This window comes from Xyrauchen texanus, chromosome 29, assembly GCF_025860055.1.
Source record: "Xyrauchen texanus isolate HMW12.3.18 chromosome 29, RBS_HiC_50CHRs, whole genome shotgun sequence".
NCBI lineage: Eukaryota > Metazoa > Chordata > Actinopteri > Cypriniformes > Catostomidae > Xyrauchen > Xyrauchen texanus.
In genome coordinates this window covers 12796488-12822452 of record NC_068304.1, presented here as the reverse complement: position 1 = coordinate 12822452, position 25965 = coordinate 12796488, and the positions used below count along the sequence as shown (strand labels likewise).

Genomic DNA, 25965 nt, shown 5'->3' with positions numbered 1-25965 from the left:
TTGCTGGACTACTGTGTATAATGTTCTTTCCTTCTTCCTAATATATTAATTTCTTCGTGTGCAAATTAATTATTAAAATTGAATGACAAAACAGAAATCCGAAGAAACTGCTTTACCATTTAAAATACAATACTTTATATTTTGTATTATTAAAAGTTCAAGTTTAGGGTGAAATTGAGTAAATATAGTGCTAAATAAGAGTTTATTCATTATTTAGCCATTTTATTTTTATGTTATTAACTATATTAAATTGTGATATATAGGCATTGTATCAGTCACCCGGCTCTCTGGATATCAGCATCGCACATTCAAAAACCCATATCGGTCGATAACTAAATTAAATAGACAACTGGAATGGAAACATACAGTAGCTAGTGATGCATGTCTAAGTAAACACCGCTAATTACAAGCTTGTGCCTAATATACATAAACATACCTTCAGCCTTTCAATGTCCTCATTCTTAACCACAAACTCATCCCGCTCCCGGTACATGCCCTCCCCACCACTATCTGAGAGCTCCTCGTCAGTCAGGCCCTCGATAGCAACAGTGGTCAGTTGCATAGCTAGCTTGTCAGGCAGGACATCCTTTACTAATTCCTCAGCAGACATGTTCTGCACAGCTTTCAGTTGTTCCTGTGGATTCGCATTGGTAGGCTGCATGCTAGAGGCCTGAACTTGCTTTGTGTTGTCATCTAAAAGGTTTGTTTTTTTTGAAACAGGAGAATATTAACTAGTGTTGTCACAATCCCAAAGTAAATGTCAAAACCAGTATAGAATTGCGATTTGGAGACATGAATGAGCTTTAAATATATGAAAATGTGTGACTCAGCATTAACAATGAAAACAATCAACGTGTTCAAATGGAAGAATAACACAAACATAAGTTAGCAGCCTCCATACCTATTTTTAGTTTTTTGTCTGAGGGCTCATCTAAAGATGAGAGTGCAGAAGTGATGCTCTTCTGAAGATCTCGGTTTTTCCCCACTGAATCATCTTCATCAGAGGAAAACGATGGCAGTGTTTCCAGATTCCTCTGAAGATCCTCATCAATTCGCTTTGTAGAAATTAAACTATGAGAGTCTGGAGACATCAATGGGGTTGAAGGAGGTGGAGGTTTGAGAGGTATAAGTATGGATAATGGATGAGGAGGCCTCTTAGAGACCGAAGGCTTTCTAGAGCGACTAGGTGACCGTATTGGTGGAGATGAAAGGGGCTGTCTGGGTCCGGATTTAAGGAAGTCCAGGAAGGAGCCCAAGAATCCAGTTTTAACTTCTGGCTGTTTCTCCTCAACCTCCCTTAATTTCTGACGCATCCTCTCCTGCTGTTGGTAGATATCGTGGCAACCTTCTGAGGCGGGGGTTGAACTTGCATCACTAGCATAGGAATTCTGTCTCTTAGCTTGGGAGCCCTTCTTCTGAGGTTTGGGTAGACCATTTTCATCCTCAACAGTTTGCTTAGATAAACCTTTTGATTTGGATCGCTTTTTTGGAAGACCACCAGTGGGAGGTTCAAAGGGGCCATTATCTGTTTTAATGCCTTCTGTTCCCTTTGGGTGGGCCTTATTATTTGATGGCTTTTCAGTTTTCACATGTCCTGATGGGTTATACTGCTGGCCAGCCAACTGAAATTCAGAGGAGATTGTATTGCTAATACTAAGTCCATTAGCATTCAGAGCAGAGTCATTGCCAGAGTTCACAAAATGTTCTTTAGGCAACAGGTTGTTTTTCACATGGGAGTTTGCTACATTTTCGGATCTCTCTTGGGCAGAGTTGTTGCTATCATTTTGCTGGTTATGAGAGTTTGAGGGCATAAACACCTCTTTTGGGTACGACATTTGAGCACCATTTATAGTCATTGTTTGTGAGTTAGAGATGTTCATATTCTGAGAAGGGAAACTATTAAGTCTGTTCTCAACGGTCTGAAAATGGCACTTGGAATCTGTAGCGTTGGCAACTGATGACAATTCTCCATCAGAGGATGTGGATTTGACAAAGTCCTGTGGTGTGACGCCACAGGCAGCTGCAGTAGCAGCCAGAATGTCATCTACATTTGAGAGGATGTGCCTCTCATCTGCCAATAGCATGGACTCAGGAAAACATACAGAACTTAGGGGAAAGTTCTGCTTTGCTTCATGAGAATTTAATTGGCCAAAGTTGTCTTTTTTAGGTGGGTTCTGTTTAGTGGACTCTGCGTAGTTGAGGACTTGGTGGTTGTGATGCCCATTAACAGTCAAACTTATGGTGTCGCTATTCATTTGGAGATACTGGACTGGTACAGACTGCATGTACATTGTCTGCTTGGGTTGATTCTGTCCTGAGGTGAACACAGGCTGTTGAAGGACAATCATGTGAGATGGCTCCAGCAAAACTTGGGCACTGGGAACTCGAATAAACTGCGTTTGGTCCTCAGACAGCTGTCTGTGATCTGCCTGCTGAACTCTGCTGATACGATTCTGATGGTTCTGCTGCTGAGAGCTAGACTCTTTCAGAAGCAGTGTTTGCTGTTTCAGCTGGTCAGCTCTCAAAGGTGCATGGGTGGAGTGCATCAACAAAGGGTTACTCTTTGGGTCAGTGGGAGTGTTGGCACTGGTAACTAGCTGAGCAAGTTGTCTTGGAGGAATCATCCTTTCTTCTTTTGTTGTTTCCAAATGTGTTATGCCTATGATCTGCTCCTCAGACCGGGAGTTACTACGAATTACACTTTGAGTGTTTTGTCTGTCTTCTATCTTTGAAAGGACATACACATCATTGTTCTGCTCCCCAATTTCATTGCGTGTAAGGGTTTTAGGTGAACTCCCAATAGAGCCTTTCTGTAACGCCTGCACATCCTCAATAGGAAGCTCTCCAGAGCCCTCTTTGGAGGAGAGAAACATTTGTTCATCTTGTTCACTTTTGCCATAGGCTGGCTTCAACTCAACCGAAGACTGGTCGTTCGGTAAGGCTTGCGTGTGAGTGGCAGGAGACGCTGATGACGGGACAGATAATAAGTAATTGTGTTGTATTAGGGCACTATCAGTCTTGCTACTTGAAGACTGCATTAGAATATAGTCCTGGGTTGGGTTAGTGGATGATGAAGTCCGGGCATGACTGGGTGAGAAGGTTGGGCTTGGGGTTAGGGGTTGATCCGACACAAAGTTCTGCGAGGGAATGCAAGTAGATGCTGGCCCCTGGGTGTAGAAACTAATGGTTGCCGGGCCCTGAGAGTGGCTGGAAGAGTAGCTTTGAGAAGGACTTCCCATGCAATGTGTTTGCACTTGTGTCTCATACCCTTCCCTGTTTCCTGGAGTTGGAAAATCCTGCTGTTGACTAGAAGAATAAATAAGATTCTGGCTCACAGATGTCTCAGCTCCAGACTGACTAGCAAATGACGAAACAGTCTTGTAAATTGAAGGTAGCTTCTCAGGTAAACTAGAAGAGAAGGCTTGTATTTGGCTGAGGTTGCTTTGAGAGGTGACATAAGCATGTGAGGCGCTAACAGACACCAGCCCTGGAAGCAGATGTGCGGATGTGTAAGGCTGCAACTGGCTAGCAATCACCGAGTTTTGTTTCAGGGCTGAGAAGGTGTAGCTCTGATGCTGCAGGCCTGGAGAGCTTGCCTGGGCATGAGTGTCTGTGCTCTCACTGGTATGTTGAGCCATTTTGGAAGAGCCATCTTTAACCTTTATTCCAGAAGACCCAGAAAACACAGGGGAGGGAACAGAAGTAGTGTAGGCCTGAGTTTGCTGCAGTGCTGCTTGAGAAGTCTTCTGCTGCATACTGCCATTAACAGTATGCGAAGGTTCAGCCACAGGGCTGCAGGGTACTGGTGTGTGCGGGGAAGGGTCCTGTTGATAAGAAACGTCACTATCATCATGCAGGTAACCCTGTAGGGAGTGCTGAGCACCACCAGTGAGCTGCTCCTGGACCGGCTGGGTGCTGGAAGGCCGCTGGTGGTGCTTGATCACACTACATTCACGCTGTAGTGCTCTTTCAATCGAGCCTGAGAAAACCGGGGCACCGTAAGGCTGAGGGGCCTGCTGGGAGGTGCCCAAGATGGTGGGCAGCAAGCTGAACTGAGGTTGAAGGAGATGTGGGGCAGACTCTTGTGCTGAGCGATATGTGGAGGACTGGGGTGGCAGACCAGCACCAAGAGCCATAACACCAAGGCTGTCAAAAGCAAGTGCGGTTGGCACAGAGCTCTGGGTGGATTTGAGCTGGAGAAGAGAGTCGTTAGGGGATAACAGACCATTTGACGAGCTCAAAGTGCTGTCCTGAAGAGTAAGTGCTGATGTAGTGGTGAAGCTTCTGGTAGGAAAGGCAATAGGGTGCTGGTAGGACGAGAGTGCAGATGGGGTTGGATTTGTTCCTGATAGATGAAGGCCTCCAGTAAGAAAGAGTTCTGTTGAGCTGTTGGCACCTATAAAAGAAGGTTTGGTCAATTTCAGGTGGCATTTACACATAATTTAAAATCGTATCACTGAATTTACCAGTTTGCCATGAGGGGCTTCTAAATGGAGGGAGAAGAATAGAGCCAGCAGGTCCAGCCTGAAGGCCTCGTGATTCAATAGAGGAGAGAAAATTCATGACTGATGATTCAGTAGTGTTGCTGCTGGATGTGCTGTGCTGATTTGGGTCAAACGCTCCTGACAGAGAGGGGCCAAAGGGAAATAAGAGGGTGTGTCAATGATTCTGTGTCTATGTTTTTCCTTTCTAAGACAGCATCCTAAATTAAATGGAACCTCATAAGTGATTGATTTTAAAATCGTCTAGATAGACAGAAACTCACATGGTCACTCACATGCATCACACAAATAAAGCTCCTCGTGTGAAGCGTGTGGACTTGAGATTCATTCCAAAAGGGTTTGACGTTAGCATGTTGCTAATTTAATGACACAGTGCTCTAATAAGCATAGGTAGCACACACTAATACTGGGTGAAGTAGTCCAATTTTAAGTCGATTGAAGTATTGTTAAGTATAATGTTGTTATTAAATGTCAGTGGATTAACCTGGCATTCACTGTTTTAAAAGAGTATCATAAAGAATTGAATAGACTTGTGGTCAAAACAGTATACTTTTGAAAGGCTAAGCGCTTGATTGTGCATGGGTCGAAATAGCACCCTAAAAAACAAAGTACTATAACCTAGTCTTTGGGATTTGGCCAAAATGAGTTATGATAGAAGGTAGAATAATGCTCTTGCCTACTGTTAGGAACAGTCTTCTCATCAGGACCACAGCTAAAATTCTGTCACGGTTGGCAGCTAATGAGGTTATGACAGAGTTTGTGTCTCATAGTAACCAGAAAAACCACTGAGTGCTCACCTATGAGGTGGTGTGATGTGGTAAACGTTGGGGGCTGGTGACTAGAGGCAAAGGTCTGCCTTTGGAGAAGCTCAGAGTCCAGATGTGTAGAATCATAATTCAAACTGTAAAAAGCAAAAAAGGTAGCACTCACATATAGTGAGACAACACTATATTAAGTTAGGAATCAATAAGCAGCAAGTCAAGTTAGTTCATATCCCTTAGGTGTCTTAGAATGAGAATAATAAAGTGCAATTTTACCTGTCGTATTCTGAAATAACAAATGGTGTATTATATTACAGCAATAAGACAAAAGAAGGGATACCAAGTGTAAGGGGTGCTGTTAGGCACATCGTGAAGCGGTGGCAATAGCAATATGACAAAAGATATCAATGTCCAATAAATAAACTTATGAATAATAATAATGATAAGTTTTATAGTGCATCAGCGCAGAGGTTCTCAACAGGCTTTGCTTCATAACCCAGATTTTACATTGGAAGTCATTGGATGGGTCACCACCCATCATGTACCAAAACAGTTTATTTGGCATACAAAGTGTCAACAGAACTTCAAGTCCTTAATTTCAAACAATGACATTTATTAATTTTACCATGAACCCCACAATTGTTAGCTCCAACAATATGCAAAATATTAACAATATTAGCAATAACCTAGTTTCCATACACTTTGCCACTTCCACCTGTTTCCATTGATGGCCTTTTATCGATAAAAATGGTGTGCGTGGTGACGTCATGCCTAAAAAAACATTTTGTCACGCAAGTTTTGGTTTATCGCAAAAGAAATCTGCCCTTAATCCGTTTCCATACAGATATGTGTGTTTATTGCTAATTGTGTACCTTTCGCCTCCCAGATGCCCCTGATTTTCTTTTCCCTGAAGCCTTTGTAAAATGGGGAGAGTATTGAGACAATTCTTTGAAATTAGTCAGGTTACTGTCATTTTAATTAACAAATAAAAGCAATCAGAAGAGGAATTGCAATCAAAAGGGAACAGTTGACCTTCTGATAGGACTGTAATATTGGTCCTGATGATGCGCTTAACGCAGGTTGCCACCAGTTCCGACCCGAAAGCGAATCGCCATGACCCTGTTCAATCAGCACAAAGTAGTGGTGGAAACTTTTGATTTTAGTATAAGGACCATTTATCGATGTGTATATGCTGTGTGCAAAGCTATTAAAGAAGAACTTATGCAGTGTAATATCAGGGTTTACATTCCTGATATTCAATAGGCTATTTTGAACAATCATCTAATCTAAAACATCACCATCACAACTGCATTATCCTGTATATTTTCAGCAACTTTTAATGACAAACTGAACTTGATTGTCATCTCAAATTATTTTTAGCATCATAATGCAATTGACATTTTCTGAAGAAGCTCAGCAAATGCGATCTGAGATAAAGATAGTTAGATTTAAAATATTTCAATATGTTCAAAAGCCAATTTTCTGAATGTGAACTCAGCATTGGATAAATAGTTCTGATAGTTTAGTCTTGAAAAAAGTAGTTCTTGAAAAAGAAAAAAGGGTAAGGCTAATTTTAGTTTGTGTAAAGAAAAGCATATATAGGTCTTATATATATATATATATATATATATATATATATATATATATATATATATATATATATAATTTAGTGCTTTATTCATTTAGTAATTTAATACAGGGAATTTTGCCAGCATTTTTTCAAAAGTAAGCTAAACAATATTTGTAAAGATTTGAGATACGTGTTAATGTTCCAAATAAGCACACTGATGCTTTTCTTCTAGTGTTGTAAATTTATTTTTAATTTAAAAACTCTGTGCATAGAAATGACATTTTGTTGTATTGTGGGTTAATTCCATGACTGCCGTCTATTATTTTGAATGGTGTGGAAAAGAAATTTTATTAAATTAACGGATGACTACCGCAATTAAATTAATCTCAAACAGTGGCCATTCATTTGTTCTCTGTGCACTTGTTGATGTGCATGACACGAGACACAGGTGAAACTCGAAAAATTAGAATATCGTGCAAAAGTTCATTAATTTCAGTAATTCAACTTAAAAGGTGAAACTAATATATTATATAGACTCATTACAAGCAAAGTAAGATATTTCAAGCCTTTATTTGATATAATTTTGATGATTATGGCTTACAGCTTATGAAAACCCCAAATTCAGAATCTCAGAAAACTAGAATATTGTGAAAAGGTTCAGTATTGTAGGCTCAAAGTGTCACACTCTAATCAGCTAAACACCTGCAAAGGGTTCCTGAGCCTTTAAATGGTCTCTCAGTCTGGTTCAGTTGAATTCACAATCATGGGGAAGACTGCTGACCTGACAGCTGTGCAGAAAACCATCATTGACACCCTCCACAAGGAGGGAAAGCCTCAAAAGGTAATTGCAAAAGAAGTTGGATGTTCTCAAAGTGCTGTATCAAAGCACATTAATAGAAAGTTAAGTGGAAGGGAAAAGTGTGGAAGAAAAAGGTGCACAAGCAGCAGGGATGACCGTAGCCTGGAGAGGATTGTCAGGAAAAGGCCATTCAAATGTGTGGGGAGCTTCACAAGGAGTGGACTGAGGCTGGAGTTACTGCATCAAGAGCCACCACACACAGACGGGTCCTGGACATGGACTTCAAATGTCAAACGTCTTACCTGGGCTAAAGAAAAAAAGAACTGGGCTGTTGCTCAGTGGTCCAAAGTCCTCTTTTCTGATGAGAGCAAATTTTGCATCTCATTTGGAAACCAAGGTCCCAGAGTCTGGAGGAAGAATGGAGAGGCACACAATCCAAGATGCTTGAAGTCCAGTGTGAAGTTTCCACAGTCTGTGTTGGTTTGGGGAGCCATGTCATCGGCTGGTGTTGGTCCACTGTGCTTTATTAAGTCCAGAGTCAACGCAGCCGTCTACCGGGACATTTTAGAGCACTTCATGCTTCCTTCAGCGGACAAGCTTTATGGAGATGCTGACTTCATTTTCCAGCAGGACTTGGCACCTGCCCACACTGCCAAAAGTACCAAAACCTGGTTCAATGACCATGGTATTACTGCGCTTGACTGGCCAGCAAACTCGCCTGACCTGAACCCCATAGAGAATCTATGGGGCATTGCCAAGAGAAAGATGAGAGACATGAGACCAAACAATGCAGAAGAGCTGAAGGCCGCTATTGAAGCATCTTGGTCTTCCATAACACCTCAGCAGTGCCACAGGCTGATAGCATCCATGCCACGCCGCATTGAGGCAGTAATTAATGCAAAAGGGGCCCAAACCAAGTACTGAGTAAATATGCATGATTATACTTTTCAGAGGGCCGACATTTCTGTATTTAAAATCCTTTTTTTTTTATTGATTTCATGTAATATTCTAATTTTCTGAGATTCTGAATTTGGGGTTTTCATAAGCTGTAAGCCATAATCATCAAAATTATATCAAATAAAGGCTTGAAATATCTTACTTTGCTTGTAATGAGTCTATATAATATATTAGTTTCACCTTTTAAGTTGAATTACTGAAATTAATGAACTTTTGCACGATATTCTAATTTTTCGAGTTTCATCTGTATTTGTGTTGGCACTCCTAAAAGTGTCACGTTTGCAGCTTCGGATCTGTGCTATGCCATTAAGATCAATCCATAATCACGTACAATAAATTGGCTTTTAAGGATGTATACCATCATCATGATTAACAGGCTAAGTATTGGGGTAAATTCTGTCATGTGACACAACATTTTTGCATTAGTGCCAATTTTTCCAAACCAGTTTTTCGCTACATTTGAAGAATCAATAGTTTATGCACTAGTTAAACTGAAAAATATTATGTTGCATTGCGTTTCAATCAGCTTTATTTTGATGTGTTAAAATTTTCGCAAAAAATACTTGGATGGAAACTTAGTTAATGATATAGGCAGAATAAAAAAAATGCATAGGCCTAAACAACAGCAGTGTTTGCCAAACTAACACATGAACAAACACTGGGCCACATATTGTATTAATATTATTTGCCCTTACATTAGCGTAATTGGAAATTATATTGACCTTTACTGTATAGGCCTATACTTAATATAGAATGAATGCATTAAGACAAAACTAAATTCATGCTCATTCAAGCAGATTAGAGCCTAAATTAAAATAAGGGGTGAAAGCAGATCCAAAGCCTGCTATTTCTTTTGATGCAATACCAATGTATTTCAAAGTCCTAAATAATAGGCTGTATAGGCCTAGTCCACAGCAGGTATAGCTGATATCCTATTTTCTAAAACATGTGAATATTCTGTGATGTAGTTTGCATTTTTAAACTGGCAAACCAATTTTCCTTTATAGACTGTATATCATCACAATGTAAATTGTGCTAGGTATACTTCCTAAATAGGCAACAAAGCACCAGTTACAATGACAAGGAAACCATAACTTAAAGTTGGTGAGTCTGTCTGTTATTATTTTAGCAAAGCCTCATCTCATGGTAAATAGAGAGGCCAGTCTGCACAATATGTTTATCCAAGAGAAAAATGAATGCCATAAGGATGTGTCACAGCTGTGGACATTTCTAGCAGTTTTTGATGGCATCAGTGTAGAATGGATGACCAGTTGCTGTTCTAGTTTGTTTGTTTCCTATACATTGATCTATTTTAGTCAGCAATACAGACAGCAATTATGGAGATTAAGTCAACCAAAATCAAGCTTTGGGGAAGCTAAGTCCTCTCACTGTTACAAGAATGAAACTGACAAAACCATGATTGGATGATCCATCAGTGGTAGCTTACATATGAAATAGGCACCTGTTTCTAATATAACTCCGATGTTAAAAGTGAAAGGTGGTCTTATCTGACAGTCAATGCAAAATAGTGCTAAACAGACCCCTATGTGTATGTTAAACAACTTAAGGGGTAAGTTTAATTAACTATTAATGAAAATTATGTCAGCATTTACTCACCCTCATGTTGTTACGAAACCTGTTTGCAACCATCATCATAAAATCATGAAGATTCACTAGACATATACTATTTTTTATTAACTTCATCAAAATATTAGCACACTTAGCAAGCTAGAAACAACTAAAAGCAATACAAGTTACCTTGGCATTGACAAACTGACAACTGTGAGTCACCATGAAAACTAAAGCCCTAGCGTGGAAACGTATCGGTTACCTAACGTAACCTCGGTTCTCTCTAGATGAGGGAACGAGTATTGCGTAAGCTAGCTTACGCTACGGGAAAGATTCATCTTTTCTGAGATATTGAAGCCAAAAAATTATCCTTAATTTTTGTATCCATTGTCAACGCAGTGCGGCAGCTGCAGACCTTGAGCGGGCTAGCTAGCGAGCTCATAGGTTGCTCTGTGGCAACTGCTGCAGCCTATAGACGAGCTTGGGCGAACTCGCATCCAATGAGAGGCGTCCGCGCGCTCACTGCATCAAAGCCCGCCAAAATGGGCGTGACTAGAGTGCATATAAGCGTAGTTCGTAGGCTGGAACCCTGGTTTTCATTGACTGAAGCGAAAAGTCGCCGTGGCGCGAAGCACGGCCGGCTACGCAATACTCGCTCCCTCATCTAGAGAGAACCGAGGTTACGTTAGGTAACCGATACGTTCTCTTACGAGAGGTTCTCTCGTATTGCGTAAGCTAGCTTACGCTACGGGAACCCATTGTCAACGCCGTGCGCGCCAAGCATCCACTGTATGAGCCCCAGGGAATTAAGGGGGACCCGGGGACCCCTTATGAGTGGGGAAATAATATTTGGCCGGCAAGAATGCGGGTCATTGATTGTGTAATACATAAGCACATAGTGGGAAGGGAACGACAGAGCGGCGGTGCCGGTCTGTGTGGAATGTGTCCCATCAGTGCAGCTCACCAGGTGAGCTGTAACGTATTAAACCGCTAGTAGTTTTGCCTGCAGAGCGGGCACTTCCATATTGTAAAATCTGACAAAGGTGGAGGGGGGAAGTCCATCCCGCTGCCACACATATGTCGTGAATGGAAATCCCGCTGGACCATGCCCACGAGGATGCCATGCCTCTAGTGGAGTGAGCCCTAATGCCCAACGGGCATGGCAGGTCTTTTGACGCGTATGCAGCAGCAATGGCGTCCACTATCCATCTAGATAGTGTCTGTTTCGAGGTGGCGAGACCTTTGGTGCGCCCTCCGAACGAAACGAAAAGCTGCTCGGAGCGTCTGAAAGCAGCGGAGCGCGCAGTATACAATCTCAGTGCTCTGACCGGGCAAAGGAGATTGGCGTCGCGTTCGCTATCCGGTGCTGGCAGCGCCGATAGGGAAATGACCTGTGCTCTGAAAGGAGTACCGATCACCTTGGGAACATAGCCGTGTCTAGGCTTTAAAATGACCTTGGAGTCACTTGGTCCAAACTCAAGACACGCAGCGCTGACAGACAGCGCGTGAAGGTCTCCCACACGTTTGACTGATGACAGGGCAGTCAGAAAAATGGTTTTGAGTGAAAGGTATTTCAAATCCACGGATTGAAGTGGTTCGAAAGGGGAGATTTCATAGTTTCGAGAACTATAGAAAGATCCCAGATAGGAACCGATGGGGGGCGCGGGGGGTTCATCCTTCTAGCTCCCCTGAGGAAGCGGATGACCATCTCGTTTTTACCCCATGACTGGCCGTGCAGGGGTTCAACGAACGCCGCAACGGCCTCCACATACACTTTGAGCGTGGATGGGGATCTGTCCTTATCCAGCAGCTCTTGTACAAATACGAGCAGCGACGACACCCCACATGTCCGCGGGTCCAGGTCTCTGTCGGTGCACCATTTTGAGAACACAGACCATTTTGACGCATAGAGTCTTCTCGTGGAAGGGGCTCTAGCATGTATGATGGTGTTTATTACTCCTTCTGGCAGAGCGACGGGTAGTCGTTGATCACCCACGCATGCAGCGCCCATTGCTCTGGGTGGGGATGCCAGATTGTGCCGCGAGCTTGAGACAGGAGATCTGCTCTCACTGGGATGGGCCACGGCGCTGTCAGTGACAGCTGCGTAAGCTCCGGGAACCATGTCTGATTCTCCCAACGCGGGGCTATGAGGAGCACCGAGTGACGCGTTTCCCTGATCCTCTGCATTACCTGTGGCAATAGCGAGACGGCAGGGAAGGCGTAAAGCGGGCGTCTGGGCCAGTCCTGGGCCAGCGCGTCCTCGCTTTTTGAGAAAAATATTGGGCAGTGAGAGTTCTCTTTGGACACAAAGAGGACTATCTCTGCTCTGCCGAATAGGTGCCATAACGTCTGGACTGTTTGAGCGTGCAGGGACCATTCCCCTGGGGGAATATTGTCTCTGGACAGTCTGTCCGGGCCGTCGTTCAGGTGGCCTGGCACGCAGCGTCGCCCTCAGCGAGCGCAGGTGGCACTGGGACCAACTCAGTATGCGCTTTGTCAGATGGAAGAGGTTCCTGGATCTGACACCGCCCTGACGGTTTAGGTAGGATACCACAGATCTGTTGTCCGAACGGACCACGGACGTGGTGACCCTGAATGACCGGGAGAAAGCGCACGAGCCGTACTCGACCGCTATCATTTCCAGACAATTTATGTGAAGGAGCTTTTCCTGAACTGACCATAGGCCGAAAACCGGAGAGCCCTCGCAGACCGCGCCCCAACCCGTGTTGGACGCGTCTGTCGAGATGACTTTTCGGCGAGATACAGCTCCCATTGTCACTCCCCGCTGATACCATTCGGCCACTGTCCAGGGCTGCAGAGCTGATATGCAGGTCTGAGTCACCTTGATGGGCTGGCGGCCTGTGGCCCAAGCCCGGCGAGACGCCGGTGTTTAGCCAATGCTGAAGCGGCGCATGTGCAGTAAACCCAGCTGAAGTACTGCTGCGGCTGAGGCCATGTAACCTAGCACTCTCTGGAATTTCTTCAGAGGCGTGAGGCTGTTCATCTGAAAAGATGCGGCTAGTCGCTGAACACGGCGCGCGGCGCTGTGTAGATAAGCGAGCCGTCATTGCCACGGAGTCTAGTTCTATTCCAAGGAAGGAAATGGTCTGACTGGGCTGTAGTGAGCTCTTGGTCCAATTGACTGCAAGACCCAAACTGTTCAGATGGCTGAGGAGAACTGCTCTGTGAGACAGAAGCTCCATATGTGACTGAGCCATAATCAGCCAGTCGTCCAAATAGTTCAGAATTCGCAAACCCTGACTCCGCAGGGGTGCGAGCGACGCATCCATGCACTTCGTGAAAGTACAGGGTGCTAAGGACAGGCCGAACGGAAGGACGGTGTATTGATAAACCTGGCCGTCGAGGCGAATCTCAAGAATGGCCTGTGACGGGATTTATCTGAATCTGAAAGTATGCATCTTTCAGATCGAGAGAAATAAACCAGTCCCCCTGGTGCACATGCGCGAGGAGTTTCCTGATTGTAAGCATTTTGAACGGTCTTTTGCAAGCACCTTGTTCAAAACCCTGAGATCTAATATGGGTCTGAGGCCGCCGTCTTTCTTGGGAACAAGAAAATAACGGCTGTAAAGCCCCGACTCGCTCAGAGAGGGTGGCACTTTTTCTATGGCCCTTTTGCACAAAAGGCTTGCTATTTCTGAACGAAGCATGCACGCTGCTTCCGTGTTCACAGTGGTTTCGAGCCGCTCTGAAGCGAGGGGCGGCGATCGAACTGTAGCAAATAGCCCTGTTGTATTGTGCTTAACACCCACTTGGATATCCCTGGAATAGCTTCCCACGCTTTGAAGCGTAACGCTAGAGGGTGAATGGCCAATTCGCTCTGATTGCCGCACACAGAGCGCTGAACAAAATGTGTGAGCGCGTTTAGTGTGTTCATGCATGATTGCTCGCAGACAGCATGAACAGGCTGTTTTGTGAGTGACTTCCGATTGGAATGAATGGGGAAAGAGTCACATCTGTTACGTGATGCGCAAGCATAGTCATGGGCACGGGACTTACACACAGAGGAATGGTTGCTGGCCGTGTAACAGAGCGGGCAGAGAATGGGCGCGCGCACGCATTTGTGGGCGCATTTATTGACTCTAGCGCTCGAGCGGTTCGTAACCGCTTTATGTGAGCGTGCTCTGGTGGGGACACGAGACATGCAGTGCTTGTGTGCAGAAGTGAACACTGGATTGTGGGCACAGTTTCTACACATAGGGCTGGTCGTGTGACAGAGCGGGCAGAGAATGGGCGCGCGCACGCATTTGTGGGCGCCTTCATTGACTCTGACGCTCGAGCGGTTCGTAACCGCTTTATGAGAGCGTGCTCTGATAGGGGCACGGGATGTGTTATGCTTGTGTGTAGGGGCGAACACTGGGTTGTGGGCACTTTTTCTACACATAAAATATGTTTGCTCTTTACAAGATTTATTTGGTTCGCCGTGAAAACGGCGTTTGAGTGCAGGCAAGCGGGCAGTGTCACCGGCTTGTTGGCTGCTAAATTCACCACTGTAGTAGCCTGAGAGAAGGGGACTGACAGGGGGCAAAGCTTTGACGGTGGTCCGGCCGCGGCGGGACTGAGCCGTCGTTTGTTCAACAAAGTTAGGAAGACTTCGGTTGCTCTGGTTTCAGCGTTACCTTAAATCGAGGCCCGCGGGGGCGGCGGTCTGCGGCGGCTGTCTGAGCGCGATCGAGGGCAGCCGCCCTGTCGACGCTGAGAAGTCTGAGTTTGTTGAACTGGGCGCTGTGAAGAGGCTCGTGCAGGAGGCTGATCACGTGAGCGGCCTGCAGAGGAGCTAGCGCGACGCGGCAGGAAGAGGTTCATGGCTTGGGTGGCTTTCTGGACTTCTGAGAAGCGGTCAACAATGCCACTCACCGCGGAGCCGAAGAGACCGGTCGGAGAGAGCGGTGCGTTGAGGAACGTGGAGCGCTCTGCTTCTCCCATGTCGGCTAGTGTTAGCCATAAGTGTCTCTCGGTCACAGTCAGCGAGGCCATGCACTTCCCTAGAGCTTGGGCTGCAGCTTTGGTAGCGTGAAGGGCGAGGTCTGTCGCGCTTCGTAGATCAGTAACAGCCTCTGGGTGCCTGCCTTTCTCATCCCACTCCCGAAGAAGGTCTGCTTGTAGGATCTGTAAAACGGCCACTGAGTGCAGAGCAGATGCGGCTTGGCCGGCGGCGGAATAGGCGCGGCCAACATAGGCGGAAGTCGCTCTGCAGGCCTTAGACGGGAGCACAGGCTTGGAACGCCATCTCGCGGAGGGCGGACAAAGGTGTGCTGCTACCGAGTCCTCGACCGGGGGGATGGAGGAGTAGCCTCTCTCAGTGGCGCCGTCCACCGACGCGAGAGAGGTGGAGACGTGGGAACGGGTCCTGGCTGAAAAAGGAGCGTTCCACGACTTTGCAAGCTCCGTATGTAATTCCGGCAGGAAGGGAGCGGCCCGGGCCGCGGGTGTAGAGCGGCGATGGCTTTGAAGAAAGCAGCCGTCGAGTCTGTTGGGTGCCTGCTCAGGGGGCGGTGACCACTCGAGCCCGAGGCGGTCGACGGCCTGTGTGAGGAGGCGTGTTAACTCCCCTTCGACTCCGGCGCGGGTCCTGCTGGATTCCTGGGCCGAGGAGGCTTGGGAGCCTGTCCACTCCTCGCTGTCCGAAGCCATGATGGAACAGCGGCCCTTATCCTCCGCCTCGTCATCCGAGATGGCAGCAGTGCGGCCGCTCGGCGGCAACTGCGCGTCGCGGGGGGGCGGGGAGGGTGAAAGCGATGCTCGAGGGAGAGGCTCCGGCGAGGCAGTCGCTTCAACCACAGTTTCCGGCAGCCTTTGTGAGCGGCGCTTCTTCCTGCGCGGCTGAGGGTAAGGCGGCGCGGCGGTTTCTGCTCTGACCGCTTCGAGTCGAGCCCGCAGGGTCGACATCGGTAGCTCCTCGCAGAAATCGCATCCGCCCTCAGTGAGGGCGAGCTCTGCGTGCCCCAGTCCCAGGCAGAGAGCGCAGATGATGTGGCGGTCTCCTGTGCTGAGAAGGGCGCGACATGAGGCGCAAGTGGAGCGAGGCATCTTGAAAAAGACGCTCGTACTCTTTTGTGAATAGTTCGTGAGAACTAGCTTGCTGAATAAAAGGATACGTCGTCGGATGGCGTAGCTCGCAGGATGGCTGAAGGTGGCTGAGACGGCCGGCTTCTTCTAGCGCTGTCCACGCTTGCTAGATGCCCCTCGAACGGCGACGCGGCTTCCAGGTCAGCGATGCGGAGAGCTTTGCTGAAGAGATGAAAATCAGGGTTCCAGCCTACGAACTACGCTTATATGCACTCTAGTCACGCCCATTTTGGCGGGCTTTGATGCAGTGAGCGCGCGGACGCCTCTCATTGGATGCGAGTTCTCCCAAGCTCGTCTATAGGCTGCAGCAGTTGCCACAGAGCAACCTATGAGCTCGCTAGCTAGCCCGCTCAAGGTCTGCAGCTGCCGCACTGCGTTGACAATGGATACAAAAATTAAGGATAATTTTTTGGCTTCAATATCTCAGAAAAGATGAATCTTTCCCGTAGCGTAAGATAGCTTACGCAATACGAGAGAACCTCTCGTAAGAGAACTTCAGCGTGGGAACTTTTAACTGTATGTGTTTGTTCCTCTTTTGGGGGCATACACAATCCCTCAGCATATGATGGTAAACCTCTTTTGCGACATGGCCACATCTGTCCTGTGACTTAACAAAACTAAAACCAGGGGGAAAAAGCAGTCCTAAAACTGCAATGTGTGATCATCCTCCATAGCGCACTCGAGCCAATGTTTACGTCTCATGTTTTTGTGGGGGTTTTTTCCCAGTAATTTACAGTGACAAACAAAAAAACTTTTTACAGTAATGCAATACGTAAAAAATCATAATGATCCTAAATGTAGTCTTTATTGCCTGAATGCAATTTTATATATATATAGGCTACTGATTTAGGGTATAAGATCAGGTAATAGGAATCGAACAGGCATGATCAGAGTCAGCTATATACGCGTGTGTGTGTGTATGATCCAATGATGGCAGAAAATGCTGTCTTGGTAGGCAGCTCACAACGTTTTTTGATACCACCATAATCAGTGTAGCACTAAAAGTGAATTTTTCATATGCATTTCACCGTTAGATTTCTTTAAAAATCTTGATGTGTTCATAGATGTGACCTGACATTACATGCCTTTAAAATTATACATTAGCTCCATACATTTGTAACTTAAAACTCACGACAGCAAGACAAATCTCAACAAGACATATTCTTCACAGTTTGAGACACGTTGCCCTTCTGAATCATTGATCGATCGTTTACAAGTGTCGTCCATGTCTGAAAAGAGACACTCTTGTCAACTTTAAGTCTATACATGAGAACAAGCTGGCACTGTCCATGACCTGCACTTTCTGATTATTACTGTGCACATACATATGTGTGTGTGTGTGTGTATATATATATATATATATATACACACATTCTTATATATATATAAGAATAATAGTGTCAACTATGTTGAACAGTTATTAAAAGTGATCGGCCAGTGATTTGTGCACATGCCTCAGAGGTTCACACGTCAACACTTTTTTATTATTGCACAACAGACTGATGCTTTAAACGCATTAACTAGGTTATAACTGCATTTACACTTGTTTTATGTTTAGGTGGTGCACTAGGCCTCCCATCACCGGAGATTTCTTCGAGAAGTGACCCGCCCTCTATCCCTCATGCACGTACCTGGGTTTGTAGGCCCAGCCCGCGCTCTGAGCCGCTGCAGTGACCGGCTCGGTGAAGCTGGAGCTCGGGTAATTCCTCTCCATCGTCCACCGGGGTTTGGGAGTGATGAACGTCCCCGATCCAGCTACACATTCAACCGAGATGAGAAAGTCACATATTCCTCCAAACGCTATTATGTGCCGCCCGGCGGAGATCTGAGCGCTGGTCCTGGGGGGATCGGACGGCAGCGGTGGTTTGTAATGTGGATTTGGATGAAATCACTACTCGTGTCCCCCCACTAAAATCTATTAGCGCTCAAGTGGTGCATGATAAAAGCTCTGCTGGATCAAGTCCCATATTGGCGTTTCTCCTAAAGATTCACTTCCGACAAACTTTACGTTGCTAAGTTTTTTGTTTTTCTCTTCTCTCCCCCTCTGCCTGCCTGCCTCTCTCTCGCGCGCACTCACTCACACACGATAGGGTTAGACCTTTTCTTAGAGCTAACTTAATTTAACTTAAAGCTTCCAATTATATTTAAGGATGGATAACACCCTGTCTACACCAGTGACGATTAATTTAAAATCAATATTTGTTAAAGATTATTCGATTCAATGGTATATTGTTATGAAATTGAAATGCGTACAACTTAATCGTTTTTTGAAGTATAGTACATAAAAATAACAAATAAAGTGGCACTAAAGACCAAAGTATACTAAGCACTCGCGAACACGTTCATCGTCGGTGCATGCGCCGGCCGCTATTTCTATTAAAAGATAATCACAAATAAGTTGTAGTGCGCATGCGTCAAACGCGTTAGTATTCAGAACAGTATACTCACAGTTAATCAAACAATAATAAATAGGCCATGTGTTTTCATGTCATGAGCAAAAATGTAATGAGACAATACAGATGGCATCAAAACATTATCAAAACAAAGAAGGAAGTTTATTATTAGGTCTATTAATATTCCTATGATGATAACACCAGTTCAGGCACTATCTTGTAAAACACATCAAAGGGATGCTTCAGCCTCCAGAAACCGCTAGTGACTGTACAGTCTCAGCCCCATTGCTATTAAATGCCAGTAAAAGTATCTCTCAACCTTTCTGCATGTGCATGCAGTACATCTGGCACCACAGTTAAAATAAAATGAAAGGAACAGAATTAACTTATCAATATGCACAAGGCCTAGTGCAAACAACTTGACCTGACTTGATAGTCATGATGACATTAGAATGTGGAGGTAATCTTGGTTTTGTAGTGTGGATCAAAAATTAACAGGGGTTTGTGAAACAGACCTGAAACAGTTCACTGATCATTCAATCATTTGCATCTCTATAACTGACTAGAACTTGCATTTTAAATGATACATTTTATTAATAAAAAGCCCAGAATATGAATATTATTTTTTTAATCAGTCTTCTTATTGCTAGAATAATTAATATATAAACTAGTTTTTCATTTTTAAGAGTTACGCTGTGTATCTAAAAACAAAAAATGTAAAAGATTTACAAAATGAAAAAGGCAATTATTTATTACACGTTATTATTCCATACATTTTTATATTAGCAGTTTATTCCAAGGAATTCAATAATAATGGAATGCCTTGGGCTTAATACTTCTCCAGTTTTTAATCCAAGAAAGAAATGGCTTAGTCCATCCTGATGCAGTCCAGAAAATCATGTTATCGACGGACGCTGGCTGGCCTCGAACTGTGGAGAGACATTACTAGAATTAAAAATCTGATAATTTCACAGGAATTACACTATAAAAAAAATCATGCCACTTATGGATAAATACACTGAGACATTTATGGATATATGGATGATTATGTAGAATACACAGACACCAGTTCCAGCAATTAGTGTGCTATAATTGGTTTTTGATGACAAGAGCTGCCAAATAGGTGGTAACAGGTAACTAAATGACATAATCAAGGTGTGATAAAAATGACAGCAGTTGCGTAAGAGAATACTTTAAAAGAGAGGTGTGTTGGTACCCAGGATATGGTGGAGGTGGAGCATCATGTGGTCCAGTGATGGCAATGGCCTGTTCGTAAGAAGGTAAACCGTGAGCATCTGGTTTATCATCCGAGAGTGTACGAGGAATAGGATAAAGAGAGACCTCCTCTATTCTCCGGATTATCACGGAGGCATTGCTTCGGGTGGAGCGACGTCTGATAGAGCTAAAATTGAGTGAAAACATGAAGCAAAATCAATGCAGAGACTTGTGGTGGAGAGCTATCCTTCAAATTAAAAATAATAAAACCTTACCCTCTGAAGCCATAGTCTTTATTCCTTCCCTGGCAGAAGTACCAGATTAGGAGGCCCACTACAACAATAAACACTCCAGCAGAGATGATGCCCACCAACAAGGCTGTTACGTCAACTTTTGATGAACTTTCATCTTTATCTATGAGTGCATGTAGAAATAAGACAAATATTATAAAAAATAAATACACACACTACATTTTATTGTGGTCACGACACCACAATTTCAGTAGTCTGTACCAGTAGCGGTGAAATTTCACAGTTCTCTATACCAACTTCGACAACAGCAAAAATTTGCTAATATTGTAATGTGCTATAGAACACAATCCTTTAGCCTATTTAAAAAGTTACATTTCAAGTATAAATAAAAAATGTGCATGTTTCCTTCAAGTGTTTCTCAATTAATCATGCATTGCTTGTGTGTTTTAAGGGCCCTATTGAAATCGGTCCCCCCCCAAATCATTTTTTTCCTTTTTTATTATTATTATTTTTCCCAGAATTCCTTATCGTAAAGTTTAATTAAATTTCATCATTGAAATTGTGTCTAATCAAATAAAACATACTTTTCAACATACCATTGCATTTTTAACAAACTTCTATTCAGAACAAATGCACTCCTGTTCGATACATTGCTTAATTTTGTATTATTATTAATTATTATTAATATTTCTAAAGTGAATAGTAAGTTTTACAATACAGCTGTAATATATTTCCATTGCAATTTCTTCAATATTAGACATCTAGCTTTTATTTTGAATCTTGCTTTTATTTTGACGTGTGGTTTTGACAGAAGCTTCAATTGTTCTTCTGACATAAACGGTTCACTTCATGGCCCGGTGTTATCGTTAAATCTCAAATGCTGTGATTTAATTATATAATTATATAGTCTATATGTGATACACACTTCACAGTGGATTAGTGCTCTGCTTCATCATCTTATACAACGTAAATGACTCTCAATGTCTCTGGTGTTTCCAGTTTATGAGCGGTCTGCTTCACACATTCATTTGAAGCACGCAGCTCATGCAGACTAAGATTACAGCTTTTTGCAATTTAATACTCACATTTGGAGATATCATGATTTAAATTTGATGAATTATCTCTTTCAGTGTAAAAGGAGTAACAAAGCACACACTCAATTAAGCATGTGAGCATTTGAAAGCAGTTGTGTGTCAATAAGACTTAAGTCGGTGCTCAGTACTACCGGCAGAGGCGGACTGGCCATAGGGAGAACTGGGACTTGCCACAATATGCCGAAGGGGGTTTCGTTACATAGGTTTTATTATAGAACCGACTTGATACTGAAGTACTTTTCACAACACTAATGGCCTTTTACACTGCACATTACAGATTGACTTGACTCGCTTTACATTTCAGAGCTTGCTTTTCCATTGCTGTTTAGTGCCGCCTCAATGTGGGTGGGATTATAGGACGATCGTCATAGTCATGCCACCTCTACTGCCGTGACATCCTCTTAAACGCAAAACAAAACAATAATACAACCGCTAGCTGTAAGCTACTAGCTCATTGTGCTGCATAAAGCAGTTGTTGCATGGTGATTTTACACAAGTGTAAAAGTTAAATTGGCCAGAATGTTTTAGAAGAAAGCTTTTCAGTAGCTGGTCAACTAAATAAAGTGAAGCTTTCAAGCAGAGTATAGAGTTAATGTAACAAAACCAGAGTCCAGGGCACTCTCCCTCCCATTGATCGCCAGTCTAGATAGCTTTCATTTGGTTGAACCACTTCAACTTTTTCTTGATGGTTCTGTTAAAACTTTTAAGTTTTCCCTACACTGTTGGTAGGTCCGGTGGTAGCCGTGTGCAGCCAAGACACTGGTTAAGTGGCAAGACATTTTCTGAAATACTTTTTCATTCGTCACTAATGAGAGGAAAGTCTGCACCTCATTTACTGACCATGGCATGGTTTTGCGCACAGCCATTTCTTTTTACAATTCAATGTTGCTAACTTTAAAACTAGCGGGTTGATGTCGCGTGTCGGAAATACAGTGATGCTGGTAGTGACAATTCTCTCTGACAATCAGGGATCCGCAGGATTTTGACATCACATTTAGTATCTGCTCAGCTTGCTTGGAACCAGGTACAAGGTACTATCCACAGTGGAAAATCCCCAAAATGCGAGCAGAGTCCAGTCGAGTTGTACCGTGCAGTGGAAAAGCCCCATAATATACAACTTGTATTCTATTTGTAAAAGGAATGTTGCGAAAACTAAAACTGATATTTCCTCTTGACAATAAAGCAGAAGATAATAAATAACCATCTTAAGACAAATATTTTTGTGAAGCATATAATGTGCCCAAGACTTTAGCACAGAACTGTATACTAATATTGTATATTGATCATATTACTGTGGCAATTACAAAGATTCCTCAATTATACACTTGTAAATTTTTAAACATTCTTGTTACAAGTTGTAAGTGCAAATAAGGAATAGGAATGTTTAAAGGAATAGGTCTCTTCATAGTTAAAGGAATGATTCTCTCATAATTTACTCACCCTCATGCCATCACAGATGTGTGACTTTCTTCAGCAGAACACAAATTAAGATTTTTAGTAGAATATTTCAGCACTGTAGGTCCATACAATGCAAATAAATGACAGCCAGAACTTTGAAGCTTCAAAAAGCACATAAAGGCATCATTAAAAGTAATCCACAAGATTCCAGTGGTTTAATTAATGTCTTCTGAAGTAATATGATAGGTGTGGGTAAGACAAAGAGCCCTTTTTTACAATAAATCTCCACCTTTCACCAGCCCCAACCAGTAGGTGGCGATATACACAACGAATGTGAATCGGCAAAAAAACAAGTGAAGTGAAAGTGGAGAATTTATATAAAACAAAAAAACACTCAAATATTTATCTGTTTCTCACCCACACCTATTACAGTAGATCGATTCAGAAGACACAGATTAAATTACTGGAGTTGTGTAGGTTATTTTCATGCTGCCTTTGTGCTTTTTGGAGAAAGTTCTGGTCACTGTTCACTTGCATTAAACTGACCAACGGAGTAAAGATATTTTTCTAACAATCTTAATGCGTTCTGCAGAAGAAAAAAAATCATACACATCTGGGATGGCATGAGGGTGAGTAAATTGTGAGAGACTTTATTTCTGGGTGAACTATCCCTTTAACACAAACAGGGTTTGTTACAATCTTATGCTGAAAACTCAGTGTGCAGTCTCTTTCAGATTCTCTGTGCTAACAGAAAGTCATTTCATAAATCTATTTTCAGTCCAACAGGTGGAACTTACCCACTCTATATGCACTCCAAAAAGCATTCTGTCAAACCAAAAAGAGCAAGCAAATTAAATTAATATCCAGAATTGAATCAACAACAGTGTTTGTTATTGTAGATTAGGAACAGACATATCACATGTATTTCTGCATATGCTGCACACACTTTGGTTTTTACATTACATCAGGTTTTGTTAGGAGCCACATTTTTTTAGTAAATGTTCTAATTTTTACATATCTACCCAAAACCAACCCATGGGCAAGTACATAAACAATGTCTGTTATTAGGAGGGGTTGTTGTAACCTGTATAACTGTCAAAAAATGTTGTACATCAATAGTACTCCTTAATAATGAGATTACTCAACCGTATCAGGGACATTCTCAAAGACTTCTCGAGCCTCCTCGTAGTTGCATATCTCCTCATAACACTCCCTCTCCAGATTACCCGGGGTGAAGATCTCAAAGTCAAAGCGGTTGAACAACAGGTGGCGTCCCAAAAATGTGCTGGCCTCCTGGTCCACGACAAACACTAAAATCCACCAACATTTGAGATATCAATTGTTACTGAAAACATTGTGTTTCCCAATAATCAAACCTAATATCATACATCATTGCATAATAGTACACATATTTTACATCATTATAGGGTTGTGTCTTCATATTCCTTAAAAATACATACTGAACTAAACTGAAATATTTTTTAAAAATTCATAAGAAACAAAAACAAAGGGCATCATGACATAAGGCTCATATTAGGTCATAATGACATTTTAATAAGTGTACATATTCAACTGTATATAAAAGCATTGCTCACCTTTACTGTGTTGATCAGTTTCTGTTCGGAGGAGTTTTCTCATACACGCACATTGTCCACACAAAGTGAAATGACACAGCAGGATAACAAATATAAGCATTTCTATGGGGAAAGAAGACAAATATTAGGCTATTCAACAACATAACGCGATGACAGTCGGACTGAGTTCCACAAACGCCCATAACAGCTCTTCCTTTTCAGAGAAGAAATTACATTTCTGCTTTAAAGGGAAAAGCCAAATAAGACGTGAAAATGGTTTGACTTTTGAGCTGTTCTTAATTGTTACCACAAGACAATTTAATTTTAATAAGCAAGTAAAACACGCATCAGGTTTAATCGTCATAACATAAAGGTATGTGAAGACAAGTATCAGGTGACTTACCTTTGAATATTAGTTTATATCCCCAAAGTTTAAGATTCAACTTTTCTTAATTTCCAGAGAGCACCCAAAGGCATTCATGGTTTGGCCGAAATGCCATTTGCTGTTGTTCCTGGAAATAAGTTTCTGTTTACAACACGCAACAAATGTCGAGGCCTCACCTCTTGTTGAGCAACGTAACACCTGTCAAGACCTGACAAATCGATCGTCTTTATGGGCGGAATTGTTGTAGCAAGCGAAAGAAAAGCGGCCTCGCAAAACCTACTATGGTGAAGGTTTGGCTCATAAATATTAATGTATGACGTTCTCCCAGCGTGCTTACCTGATTTTAAAGGAATAGTTCACCCAAGTTCGCTCATCATTTACACACCCTTTGCTGTCTCAAACAAGTATGACTTTCCTCCTTATATGATACACAAACAAAGATGTTTTGATGTGTTTGTCCATATAATGCAGTGTAAATGGGGTCTTTCATGCTCCAAAAAGGATGTAAAGGCAGCTTAAAAGTAACACAACCACATCTGGAACACTACTATGGTTTTGGACGTGAAATAGACCAAAATTTACCTTGATAAATCTTGACTCCAGCAGTCTCCTTTGCACGTTCATGAGAGAAGCTCGATTACACGCTCTGGGGCTTAGATATATACACACGTAGATGCCTCGTTTGGATTCGTCAACTGTGGCGTCATCTGGGAACGGTCCGGTTTTAACGCAAGTGAATGGAGAAGCCTCAGACTGCTGCATAAACTGCTTTGTTGTGGAAACAGGTCATCATGTAATAAAATGACAGACTGGGTGGCTGGGTGCTAATTTTCTGGATGTTTGCCATGATTCATTTGAAGAGGACTTCATTTACAGTTTGAACGAAAAACCCTGTTTTAGAAGTGAAGTCGGGAATTTTACATTTTCTATATTGCCCTAATCCACAATGCCAATAATATTTCTCCAGACTGTTACATTACTTTAATTTGTTGACCAACGGCTCTTGACCATTCCAGTATGGCAGACACGCAGACGTATGTAGTTTGCCTATGGGAACAGCTTCTAATGAGGTATCAACGTATAGGTATCTATGCTCTGTGCATGTAGATGTGCTAGTAAGACTTGGCTCATGAATATTAATGATGTTGTATGCCTGTGAACGCTCTCTTTAGGGCTCTCCCTAGGCCAGTGGCAGTGTGAAATCTTGAAACATGAATACCCAGGATTAATTATAAACCCAGGGAAATTCAAGCCAGACTCTTTTTATTTGTTCTGCCAATCCCTTGAAATATCCAGCTGCTCCTGTCCAAACTTGAGGTGTAGTTTGCTGCCCCATGTATTGAGAGAACAATCTGGACAGTTCCTCTCAGATCTCAAAGATACAATCTTCTGCAATCCACACCGGGAGCA

General features: G+C 43.1%; 2 protein-coding genes across 2 annotated transcripts in view; both read right to left on the bottom strand.

The window, feature by feature from the left end:
• LOC127623174 (glutamine and serine-rich protein 1-like) overlaps window positions 1-18550 on the bottom strand; it is a 33637-nt gene extending 15087 nt beyond the window's left edge. Inside the window, exons 1-5 of the mRNA XM_052097481.1 lie at window positions 17877-18550; window positions 5300-5403; window positions 4467-4622; window positions 902-4396; window positions 437-693 (exon numbers count right to left, since the gene is read on the bottom strand). Coding sequence (XP_051953441.1) covers window positions 437-693; window positions 902-4396; window positions 4467-4622; window positions 5300-5403; window positions 17877-17959 — 4095 coding nt within the window. The 5' untranslated portion in view covers window positions 17960-18550. The remainder of the gene's footprint in view (window positions 1-436; window positions 694-901; window positions 4397-4466; window positions 4623-5299; window positions 5404-17876) is intronic.
• Window positions 18551-18787: 237 nt separating this feature from the next.
• On the bottom strand, window positions 18788-24802 carry LOC127623108 (transmembrane gamma-carboxyglutamic acid protein 4-like). The gene is made up of 7 exons (XM_052097362.1): window positions 24574-24802; window positions 24192-24293; window positions 23743-23906; window positions 23394-23421; window positions 20129-20267; window positions 19855-20040; window positions 18788-19567 (listed from the first exon to the last, which is right to left on the bottom strand). Exons 2-7 carry the CDS (start codon window positions 24289-24291, stop codon window positions 19540-19542), a joined length of 645 nt encoding a protein of 214 aa, XP_051953322.1. The 5' UTR covers window positions 24292-24293; window positions 24574-24802; the 3' UTR covers window positions 18788-19539.
• Between the last annotated feature and the right edge of the window lie 1163 nt (window positions 24803-25965).

Bases quoted from the DNA above. Each gene is read 5' to 3' on its own strand.
- LOC127623108 (XM_052097362.1), bottom strand. From the start codon at position 24,291: ATGCTTATATTTGTTATCCTGCTGTGTCATTTCACTTTGTGTGGACAA. The intron at 20,041-20,128 runs GTAAGGTTTTAT...ACTCAATTTTAG, and splicing joins AAAGACTATGGCTTCAGAGG to CTCTATCAGACGTCGCTCCA. The intron at 19,568-19,854 runs GTACCAACACAC...GTCTCTCCACAG, and splicing joins CCACCTCCACCATATCCTGG to TTCGAGGCCAGCCAGCGTCC.